This window comes from Marmota flaviventris, chromosome 2 (assembly GCF_047511675.1).
Source record: "Marmota flaviventris isolate mMarFla1 chromosome 2, mMarFla1.hap1, whole genome shotgun sequence".
NCBI classification, from domain to species: domain Eukaryota; kingdom Metazoa; phylum Chordata; class Mammalia; order Rodentia; family Sciuridae; genus Marmota; species Marmota flaviventris.
The window spans coordinates 81835900-81848736 of NC_092499.1; the positions used below are offsets into that span (position 1 = coordinate 81835900).

Genomic DNA, 12837 nt, shown 5'->3' on the forward strand with positions numbered 1-12837 from the left:
AGGTAAGTAAAATTCCCACACTTTTTCAAGATCTGCTTCCAAAATTACCCTTCCCCCTTATTTTTGCTCCCCAGAGCATATTTTCCCTTCTGTCTCACTTTTTTCTTTGTGACTGTTTTTCATGAGTTCTAGTCATGCCAACATCATCAAAGTTTTATTCTCATAGCTGAAATTACAGTATGATATGAACATAAAATGTTCTTCCTAATGCTATTCTTTTTGTTAAAATACCATGTGAAGGACCTTGAATCTTCCAACTCCTTGCTTTCTGAAGATGAGGATCATGAAGTCAAAGCTAATGTCCATGTCTTGATCCCACTATGCCTGATGACACATGAGAACATGCTATCTATACTGATGCTGGAGGACTTCATCAATGTTTATAGTCTGAAAAATTCTAGCTCTCTTTCCACATGATCATCAAAGCTATCATATTAGACAGGACTTCTTTACTAATTACCAGAGGCCAGATCATTTTCTGCTGTTTGTCTTGTGTCAACTCCTTTTATCCTTGAAACATATGAAGTAGTGACCCTTTAGTATCTGTCTTTGTAGAAGAAACTGTGGCACCAGGCATTTCTGTAACTCACCCTAGAACACACAGCTAATAAACAGAGGACCCAGGGAGGCAAGCAATTTGGCCTGTATAGTGCATACGTCAGGCATTTTATCAGTCTCCTATTCTTGAATGGGGAGTATATTTCCAATTAGTTCATATTATCAGAAAGACAAAGTACAGCAAAAGAATGCTACAAATACATTTTGTCTGTTGACTACTACTTTTCAAAAGAATTCAAAGAGAGCACTGGTGTTATAGCAGAAAGAACTTTCCTGTCTGACTCTCGTCACCTCTGGAGTGAGTACACACTTCGCATTCCCCTCAACTGGGACTCAGAACTCTGTCCCCAGTTCTCAGCAACCACAGGTGTGGTCATTCTGCTCAGGCAATGATTAAAAATTGAGATTCAGCTTCTCAATTTGGAGTGAATCTAGAAAAAACTGTTTAATTGTGAGTTTAAAAAATTAATTCTTATGTATTTTATTTAATTTTTATCATTCATCTTTACTTTTTAAGACAACTAATCAACCAGAACTACTTTGATATAAGATGTATGGTAAGAGACAATTTTATGATTCCAATGTAGATTTACAAGTTTAGCAATTGAATGCTATGATTTTTTAATTAATTTTTTAGTTTCCCCAGTAATTAGAATCTCTTCTTTATCATATTTGAAATTCCCTAATATATTTCTAATTCTTACTGCGTTTGTTTGATTTTTCTCATCAGTTTTAATCAAATTAATCATTCTTAAATTATTTTAAGTTAATTATATTTTTCAATACATTTAACAGAAAAAAAATGGTTTCAACTCCCCTAATTCCCATTGTGTTTCCTTTTCAAACCTTTCCTGTGTTCTGAAAGAGACATTTGCATCTCCTGGTAGCAACTCAGCCACTGGACAGTTAATGAGCACTGCAGTTGTTGCATACACTATAAGGGAGAATTTTTATTTTCATAAATTTGATTTTTTTTACCTATTAGAAAGGCTGAATCACATAATCACATTTTATTTAAATTTTTGAATGCACCAGAAAAGTTTATATTTTTTTCAGAAGAATATATATTGCACATTTATTTCATTTATAAATGACATCTCCAACCATATTTTTAAATAATATTTTGAATATTGATTTAAATCTTTGTATTATATTTAATATTTTGTATTTAATTGATTTTAGTTTTTGAGGCAGGTAATTTTGTGAGTTGTGAATGATTATTATTTGGCTACCTTCTCAGAGGGTATTGTTTTATTAAATCTTATTTTCTAGTCATAACACACTGTTGAGCCACAGTGCTATAGGCTTCCTTGCTTCACTTAATGTCACATGTACAAGTAGATGCTGATACCGGTTTTAAACTTATATAACAAGAATACTGTTACAATATTTCCTAATCTTGTCTAGTTTTTAAATTATTTGTCAATAATCATTACTTAAATTTATTCAGGAACTATTTGATAAATTTGTTTGTTAAAATGTCTATGGGAGGGTTGGTATGTGTGCTTGCCTACCATGTCCAAAACCTTGAGTTTGATCCCCATCACAAAAAAAAAATTATTTAAGGATATATCCTTTGGGGCGGAGGTACAGATTTTGTTTAAAGATATATCCTCTGAAATTAAATTGTGCCAATATCCTTTCAGTCTTCTGTGATGTGCTCTGGGAATATTCTTGTGATAGGCACACCAAGCTCTTAGTAAGAAAGCCCTGTGATGGTATTTGAAATTAGATAAAAAGATCTAAAAACAGTGTAGAATGGGAAGAACTTGTGGATGAATGAAAGGAGTGGCCTTTTCAATTTCAAGATGGGAAAATATGTGGACTGATAGTTAAAAAAAAAAAAAAAGACAATCTGAATGAAGACAAGACAACTGTATTTAGAAATTTTTGAAAGTAAAACTTGTTCACCCAAAGAAGGAACATGAAGGACAGGCAAGAGCACTGTAAGTATCTATATTTGGTATCTTGGACAATGAAAATGTTCATTACAGCATTGGGTTAGATTATAAGATTGTGTGTTCAAATTTGACAGGTTAACTTAAAGGCCAAGTTGGGGCTTGTCTATGTGTATACCATATAAAATTTTAGACATTTTACTCTGGATTCCAAGGATAAAGCTACAGATCTAGAATTTGATATGAGGTATTATTTTAAATGAGATAACCTGATATCTAATAAAACAAATAGAAAATATCTGAGTCACATCCAAAATTAAGGGAGAGGAGAGGAAAAACATTACTATGTGTTAGTGAAAAGTATAGTGAAGTCAGAAATGAAGTAGAAAATTTGAGGGGAGCTGTCATAGAAATAGATTATATTCAGCTACAATTAACAGAAAATCTGGATTACAGTGGATCAAGCTATAGGCTAGTTTTTTCACATTACTAGAAGCAATCTAAAAACAGGTTATTGCTCTCTTTGGTTAAGCAGTTCAACATGCCCTTTGAGTGCTAAGTTCTTTCGAAGTTTTCACTGTTGTTTATAGCATATGAACATCATAGTTGCTGCAACTTTAGAAATAACAATAACTTTAAATGAATGAAGTGATGGACCAAACTGATCTCTTCACCACATGAAAGCTTTTTCCTTCATTCAAGAAAGTCCACCAGGAAAGGTCTTGGTTTATATCACATTGAGCATTTCTAATCTCATGCCAGTATTCAATGAGTGCACGGCTGAGGAAATACAACCACAATCAAGACAGCATACAAAATCATATGTCCTGACCTACCTCTGTTCTCTTAAAAAATTGAGAACAAATGGAATTTAAGTTAATAAGAGGAGAGAGGGAAATATCTTCAGAAAACCAAGAAGTTAAAGGCTAAAGGAGCTAGAGAAACAAGGCATGAAGAGAAGCATTGAATCCTGAAGGGAGATAAAGGAAATGGTGACTGAAAATTAATTATTGTATAAAATATCCAGAGTCACAGTTTCAGTTTATACACAATGAATCTGTGGAAACTGGGTGGTTTGACTAATTTAATACACAAAATTTAAGATTGCTTAAAAAAAGGCTTTATAGAGCAAGAGGTAATTAGAAGGGAGACATGATTAAGATATTTTATTATTGAAAATGAAAGTTTTCTATGTTGCTAATTAAAAGGACACAAAAAGTTGAAATTTAGCTGGAAGATTTTTGGGAGAATTGCAGGGTGTATCCTTAATAGCACAGCATCCATGGCCAGGAGCATCAGTGTGGTGTCCTATATCTCTGGGCACTATTCTTGGCCTGAAGAATTGTACCTCCAAGACTCAGTTTCTATATTGATATTGTGAGCCCCATTTAACAGTGTCTATATGTGTAATTTTGTATGCTTTAAAGGAGACAGTGTGCTTAGTACTAAGCTCTGCATGGAGGGGACACATAATAAATATTATACAGTAACATTATTATTACTTAAATAAAAGAGTTTCTTTCCTACTTATTTACAGGTATTCAGTTTCCCAGGCATAAGTTACTGAATGCTGATGTCAAGGCATGGATTATGATGATAATGTGTCATGAAATAAATGTGAAAAATCTCAGCTCAAACACTTGGGCTTCATAGTAAATTGTACCATCAAAAACAGAACATGCACACATGTAAAACACAAAGTACAAAACTAGCAGAAAAATAACACAGAGGAAACTCTCAGGACATTAGAATAAGCAATGAGTTTTGTGGGTATAACATCCAAAAGCAAATATAGACAAAAAGGATTACAACAAAGTAAAATATTCCTGTACAGCAAAGAAAAAAAAATGGTGAAGAAACAACCTACCGAGTAGGAGAAAATATTTGCCAATTGTTCATTTGACAAAGAATAAATATTTATACTTTTAAGGAACTCAAAAACTTACCACTAAAACCCCCAAGTATTCCAATTTTAAAATAGGCAAATGATATGAATAGACATTTTCAAAGGAAGAAATACAAATGCCCAAAAAATAATGAAGAAATGTTAAATGTCATTAGCCATCAGAAAAATACAAATCAAAACTACAATGAGACATTTAACTCCAATTAGAATAGTTATTACCACAAATATAAATAAAATAACAAATGAAGGACATGGAGGAGAGGCCAGTAGGTGAAGAAAAAGGAATCTTATAGGTTGTTGGGGTGGGAATGTAAATTCACATAGCAATTCTAGAAAATGGTATGAAGGTTCCTCAAAAAACTAAAAATAGAACTACTATATGATCCACTATTCCACTTCTGGGTATACATCTAAAGGCAATGAAATCAACATACCAACAAAATACTTTCATGTCCATATTTATTGCTATACTATTTACAATAACTCAGAAATGTAATTAACCAATGTGCCCTTTGATAGATGAAGGATAAAGAATATGTTGTGGATATAAACAATGGAATATTATTTGGACATAAAAAAATAAAATCTTGTCATTTCCATCAAAATGGATACAATTGTAGGACATTATATTAAATGAAATAAGCCAGAAACAGAAAGAAAAGTACGTATTCTTCCTCATAAGTGGAAAAAATGTTTTGATCTAAACGTTACTACTAGAGGTTAGGAAAGAGTTAAGAGTGAAGGTAGATAAAAGGAGAGTGGTTTACACAAATTATTCATATATTGAAATATCACAATGTGCACCAATAATATGTGCAATTAATACAGGTTTATCAAAATTAACATTTTAAGTTATAAAGAAGCAGAAAATGGGTGAAATGTGTCAAGCACATTTAGCCTAAGAATCTCTGTTTCACTAGTGAAATGTGAAATTCAGCACAGGAAAATTTGCAAGTTAGTCCAAAAGCATTAAAGTATGAATATATTTTGTCACCTTACACTATTTAAGCTAGGACAACACTTAGAAAAGAGTTCAAAGAAACTATCTAGATTTCATTGAGAGGCTTTAAAAAAAAGTCTGCTCAGAGCATAAAATACAAAGAATCATTTTCATTAATCTAATATATTAATAATTTTGTCTCATTTGAGTAATTTCTCTGCTCATCACTTAATTACTTCTATTTATTTATTTGGGGGGGTAATTATATGTTTTCTTACTCTAGGTTTTACAATTCACAGAAAAAAAATAGCAGCATGAATGGGGAATACCTGTTAGAACCACTGATTCTGGCTCTTCATGTTCTATCCACAGGTGGTTTAAAACCAGCTCTTACAATCAAAACAATGGATGGACTGAATGGCTCTGTGGTTTCTGAGTTTGTGCTGCTGGGACTCTCAGGTTCTTGGGAAACTAGAGTTATTCTTACATTGACATTCTCCTTGCTCTACTTAGGGATCATCCTGGGAAATCTCTTTATTGTTTTCTTGGTAATTGCTGATTCTCACTTACATTCTCCTATGTACTTCCTGCTGGCCAACCTGTCCTTCAATGATGTGTGGGTTTCCTCCACTACAGTTCCTAAGATGATCTTCGATCTTTTAAGTGAACACAAAGTAATTTCCTTCCAAGGTTGTATGATACAGATCTGTTTCATCCACATGATGGGAGGAGTGGAGATGGTGCTGCTCATAGCCATGGCATTTGACAGATATGCAGCCATCTGTAAGCCTCTCCATTACTTGAACATTATGAGCCCCAAAAGATGTATTTTACTTGTAGTCATTGGCTGGGTAACAGGAGTGATCCACGCTATGTCACAGTTTTCTTTTGTTATGAACTTGCCTTTTTGTGGTCCTAATACAATAGACAGCTTTTACTGTGACTTTCCCAGGGTCATACAGCTCGCATGCTCACATGCAGAAAAGTTTGAGTTTGTCGTTGCTGCCAACAGTGGATTCATGAGCATGGGCACCTTCTTCCTGCTCCTGCTTTCCTATGTCTTCATTTTGGTCACTGTCTGGAAACGTTCCTCTGGGGACTTGTCCAAGGCCCTTGTCACGTTATCAGCTCACATCACTGTGGTGGTTCTGTTTTTCACTCCATGTATGTTTCTCTATGTGTGGCCTTTCCCCACGTCATCAATTGACAAGTATCTGTTCATTGCTGACTTTGCTATCACACCTGCCTTGAATCCTGTCATCTACACACTAAGAAACAAAGATATAAAGATATCAATTCAAAGACTGAACAAGCAAGGTCATTACAACAGATTTTGCTGACCTCGTCTATTTTTAGAGCTCTAAAACTGTGCATCCATATGCCTGTTGGATACTCCCACCTGAACATCTGACATTTAATTTGGACAACTGAACATGGCATCTATCTCACTGAACATATGTCTACTCCTCCACAGAAGTTTCACTCATTGCTTTTACTACCATGGGAAATGTGAATCCACTGTGATATGGTTTTCTTTGGGACAGATGCAATGTGTACAAGCCAGGTTGTATGGTTTATCTTGTGATTATTTGACCACCAGAAAGGATATAATGATATTCCTTTTGTTTCCCTGAAGGTTCACAAGTAAAATTGCTATGTTGAATAAGGACTCATCAATCAAATGTTTGTGTATTTAGAATTAGTAGCTTTACTTAATTATTTAGGTTAGATTCCCTCAAAAAAATATCAAAGATGAACTGGAACTAGTTTTTTGAAGAATCAGGGGGGAAATGATTCCAAGAAAGAGGGAATAATTATGCTCATAAACGTAACGGAATGCAAGTTCCTTAGCCCTCTAGGAAACTATGCAAACTCTGTGATTTAAAATTGTCTCAATTAAAGGGCACAGCATCTGAAATATTGTTTCACTGTTAAAGGATGCCTTAAATTTTTCGCATTTCCAATCTGTGTTACAGATAATATTCTGTGCATTTTATGAAGCCAGTACAAGCTGTCAGGTAGACTTTCTGGTTCTTACATTAAAGAACCATCAACAATTTAAAAAAAAAACTTCATAATATTGATTTGTTACTTAAAGAAGTACCAGTTAAAGTTTTTCATTTTAACTTGGTAATACTAACTAATATGTAGCATAAAAAATTATGTCTCCTAAAAAAATACTTCTCTAATTCTCCACTTTGTACATGTATCACAAAACTAGCAGCTGTGGGAGGCCATTCACCCATGGGCAAGGTTTAGCCAGTCAATGGACTACATATTACTTCAGCTACCATAAATGTCCATTATCTACCATCAAAATAAGTCATCTGACTTCTTCTGTGACAGGAATTGGCATCTTAGTTCCAGTTTTAAAATTATAACTATAGACCAAAATATAGCTTGATTCTTTTTTATTCACACATACAAATGTAAGATAGCCCACAGATCATTTTTAAATTTTGAAAAACCTCCAATTCTAGACATCATAATGAATGCCCTTTGCATGTTTGCTTCTGAATGTGAGAAAAGACATATCAGATGATCTAGAAGCTTATAAAATTTGGGGAAACTCCATGCCAAGGGACCCAGCATGAATAACTCATCTAGGCAACATGTTCACCCACAACAGAGAACTCTAGAATGTCCCACCCCAGAGGCTACTCTTTGCAGGACATATACTACACTGGTGACAATGCTCTCAATGAACACGGCCCAAGAAGGAACTGTTGTTTCCTTCACTGGGTCATAAACATATTTCAGACCCTGGTTAGAAATTACAGTCAGCATCATCCATGGAGAATAATCTGATCACATATATTGATTTTACTGTACATTTTATATGTTATGATAATATCTTAATGTCTCCCTTAATTTCCTTTCTCTATCACATTTAAACCAAATCTCAGATGAGTTTGATATCATATTTTCAAATTACCTACTGGGAGACTCTGGAAGTTCTAAAAGTTTCCAGAATCATTGAAGTTTTCCGCTAAAATAATTAATGGGCTTCTGGACTTCAAAAGTGAAAAAAAAATTCTGCACCAAATGAGAGGCTTGCTTCTACACAATCCCAGAGATCTCTTGACTATAAAATTCTGCTCAGTCTATTCTCAAATCTTGATCCTCAGTTCCAGCCAAGGGATGAAGATGACCCTGGGAAGAGACACAAAATAACTAAAAGATATTTCTAAAGAATGTATGGTTGATAACATCATTTTTTTCCAAAGTGTTTTTGTCAAGAATCTGAAAGAAACACAAGGAGGGAAGTCTCTCAAATACATGAAAATCAGTTATTTGCCCTGAAAAAGAAAAAAGTCACTAGAACAGAGTCAGGATGGCACCTTAGCAGTAGGAGTCATAGCCCCTTAGATGGGCACCTCAGTCATGCTGCCTCTCAGCTCTGTTACTTCCAACAAGTTCCCCTTGCAGAGATGCAACTTATCCACAGTGACATCCCATTCTATGGGGTTATTGTGTATATAAGGTCACACAATATGAGTGGAAGCTCCTGAAAATATATTCAGGTTACATGGTTTTACCTTTTAAGCTTTGCATATTTATACTCTGTCCTTAAGGAGAATTCTTCTTTGAAGAATTGGATAATAAAAAATAATAATACTAGCATAAAAATTTAACTTTTCTATCTTCAGCACCTCTTCTTAATAGAAGAATCATTATAGAACTTTTCCCCTGGATACTAATATGAAATAAATTTTGTAGCATCATTAATACTCAGCCAATTGTAAATCAATATAAAGTATGAGTGACACCTCTCAGAGGGGTGAGAGTGAGAAAGCAGGCCTGGGATGTGGGATTACCCACAGTGCCTAGGGTCTCTGTCACCTGATATGTCCAGTTGGGAATAGGATGTTGTATATATATACATAACAGAGTACACACAATCATTAAGAAGAATGGCTTTATGACATTTGCAAGTAAATGCATGGATCTGGAGACTATCATGATAAGTGAAATAAGCCAGTCCCCAAAAGCCAAGGTCAAATGTTTTCACTGATATGTGGAAGCTAAGCCACATAGCTTGAGTGGGGAGAGGGGAAGAATAGAATTTCAGAGGATTAGACAAAGTGGAATGAAAGGAAAAGATGGGGGATAGTAAAGCAGACCAGAGACCCCACCCACCCACCCACAAGACCCTTGCCACAATTAAGCTTCTCCTGTCATCAAAAAGATTTTTACAAAGAGTATCAGCAGGCAGAATGACTTCAGAAGGAATTGTGGTTTGAAGCTTCCTCTTTTTTATAAATGCCAAGTTTGCACACAAAAGGTGTGAAGAAATTAAAAGTCGATTAGCTTGTTGTACAAAAGATACTATCTTTTTTTCTTGGTAAAGACTTATAAGACCCCTATCTTTGCTTAAAAGGCACTTTCTGAGAACTCAAAGAAAGAAAACAATTATTTTTATGTAAACGTCCAAATTCCTCCTCCCACTAGGTATAGAGTTCAAAGAATTTCTAGACTCTTGGTCCAGAGGAGAATTTCAGGCACAAACCACACGCTGGACCTGGCTGCATCCTATAAACCTGCTTCATGTTAATTCCTTAGGTGTCCAGCCTCTTCTCCTACATCAATAGGAAAAGGAAAGAATGGAATGAATCCAAAATAATTTTCTTATGTATTTAATATCCCATAGTGACTTCCACCATTGTGTACATCCAAAAGAATGGGGTCCTAATTAGAATGAAATATATTTCATCCTTATATAATTATATAAAAATAAATTTATACTACCTGTGTAACTAAAAAGAACCAATAAAATTTAAAAAAAACATTCATGTTCATTGTTCATTGAAGCAATATTCATAACAGCTACAATATAGAATGAACCTAAGTGTCCATCAATGGATCAATAGGTAAAGAAAATGTGCTATGCATATAATATGGAATACTTTGCATCTTTAGAAGAAGGCATTATGTTTTGAATCTACAAAGTCCCCCAAATTCTTTTGTTTTAAGAGCTTGGTCCTCAATGCAACAAGGTTCAGAGGTGCGGCTGGAGGGAAATAATGAGATCATGAGAGCTCGGACCTCATCAGTGGATTACTCCATCAATAGCTTAATGGACTACTAGAAGGTTGTGGAAAACTGTAAGAAAACTGGTAGAAGGAAGTGGGTCTCTGGGAGCATGACCTTTGGGACTCTATCTTCTTCCTAGCCCCTTTTTCCTTCTCTCTTAGCTTACTGGTTCCCAAGAACTGAGAGCAGCTTTCCTCGGCCACACCCTTCTGCCTTGATGTTCTTCCTCACCTCATACCTAAAGCAATGGAGGCAACCAACCATGGACTGAAACTTGTGAAAACGGGAGTCAAAATAAGTTTTTCTCCTCTAAGATGTATATGTTAGATGTTTTGGTCACAGTGACAAACAGCTGACTAATACAGAAGGATATAATGGCTTTTATTACAATATGGATGAAAGTGAAGGACATTAGGATAAATAGAAATAAACCAAACTCAGACTAAAGAATATTGTATGATCTTACTCATGTGCTAAAACTAAAAAAAAAAAAATGAATAAATAGAAACAGAAGAGAACTACAGTAAACAAACGGTCAGAGTTACAGATGAACTAGGGAAATGTAGGTCAAAATTCTAAAGGAAACATTGGATAACATGAGTAAATCAGGGTGTCTACTAAAGTAAATAATGTTATTGCATGTAGAAAATTTGAAAAGATTGAGGTGCTTTGATCACCAAGACTCATAAACACACCAAGTGTCTATGTAAAGTGATAGATGTGCTTATTTCCTTGACTATAAAACATTGCACTATGTATATGTGCATCAAAACATCATGTTGTGTATCTCAAGTATGTATATACCATAAAAATGCATTTTAAAAAAATACAATTTAGAGAACAAATATCAGATCCTTGGTTGAGTCAAGACTGTGGTACTTGGTTCACTAAAGTTACCATAGGAACGTTTAGAGTGTAATAAGACTGGCAACATCTGGATGGTGTTATGGTTTCAAAATATAAATGTGTAACTGCAGAGCTGCAGATTTAAAAAGCTTTAACTTTATTTAGATAAATTATTTCTTAATTAAAAATTTAAAAGTGTAATAACAAATTTCAAAGCATTCATAGAATGAAAGGACTTACTTTACTCTGTACATCAGTAAGTTTTTATTGATATTTCAAGATTCACAGAAATCATATAGGCCCTCCAGCTCCTCAAAACCAACAACTCTCCCCAGATGCTACCTCTCACAGGTCTGCTACTTTGTAGCTGAGTCGCATGGACCAGGCATATAGTCTCTTTTAAGTTACTTTCTTATCTGTAAATGGATCTAAGTGATCATGATTAAAGTAGGTAGTGCCAGAAAAGTATCTGAAGCTCCCAAGTAAACAAGTCTTGGAACTTTAAGTTCTGTGACTGAGATGATCATGGACTCTATACCTATGTCACAATAATAGATGTTAGAGCAAACAAGTTCATATAACTTCTCGGAGACACAAAAATGAAAGAGGTAAAGAAAAACTATAATGGAGACTAAGAGACTTGTACAGAGGTAGGAGGGGACAAAGGACCAAAGGGATGTGATTAAAAAAAAGCAAATAACGACATTATTATTATACTCACACCTTATTAATTAAAAATAAAACATTATTCAGGCACAATAGCACACACCTGTAATCCCAGCAGTTGGAGAGGCTGAGTCAGGGCACAAGTTGAAAGCCAGCTTAGGCAATTTGGTGAGGCTCTTAAGCAACTTAGTGAGACCAAGGGGGACTGGGAATAGCTTCATGGTTAAGCATTGAGTTCAAACCCCAGTATCAAAAAAAAAAAAAAAAATCAAACAAGAAAAATAAAAAGAGATAAAAAAGTCTCCTAAGATATTTATCTGTATAGTAGTCCCACTTGAGCTACATTGAATAAGATCCCAGACCCACAGTGATGTCTGAAAGTACAGATTGAACCAAACCCCACACATACTGTTTTTCCTATACACACATATTACTGCTATAGTTGGAACCTGAATATCCCACAAAGTTCCACAAAGTTCTATTACAAACTTTCTCCACCCCAGTGCTGTTATATGGTAGTGGAACATTTCAGAAGTGAGTCCTCAACATTGTGTTCATGACTCAAGGGCCCACTTGGACTTGTGCTTCCTGTGAGTCAGAGGAGGATTTGGGTCTCATCATTCTCAGTGCTTCCTTCAGTAGAAGTCTGAAGTTCATGGTTTGATTGTAAAACCATACTCCAGGCATTTCTCTCAATGATGAAAATAAAAATGGAAGGTTACCCTCTACTGTATTATAATATTAAAAACAACATATCAATCCAGTCTAATTTAATAAGGTTCATACAATTCATTAGAGATATTTCTACCCAATATTAAAGGTGCCCTTCATTTCTCCTGTTCCACTCGTATCCATTCTTGGATGCATAACTACCAATCTTGGATGGCAAGTGCACATACAGTAGCCCCCCTTATAATGATTCCCCCTCTGTGGTTTCAGTTACCCAATGTCATCTAGGTTCAATCACGTGATACCAGAGACACACAACA

General features: G+C 34.8%; 1 protein-coding gene across 1 annotated transcript; it reads left to right on the forward strand.

The window, feature by feature from the left end:
* The first annotated feature begins 5706 nt into the window (after positions 1-5706).
* Positions 5707-6642, forward strand: LOC114085020 (olfactory receptor 4F21-like). The gene has a single exon (XM_027926178.2). The coding sequence runs from the start codon at positions 5707-5709 to the stop codon at positions 6640-6642; it is 936 nt and encodes a 311-aa protein (XP_027781979.2).
* Positions 6643-12837: the final 6195 nt, after the last annotated feature.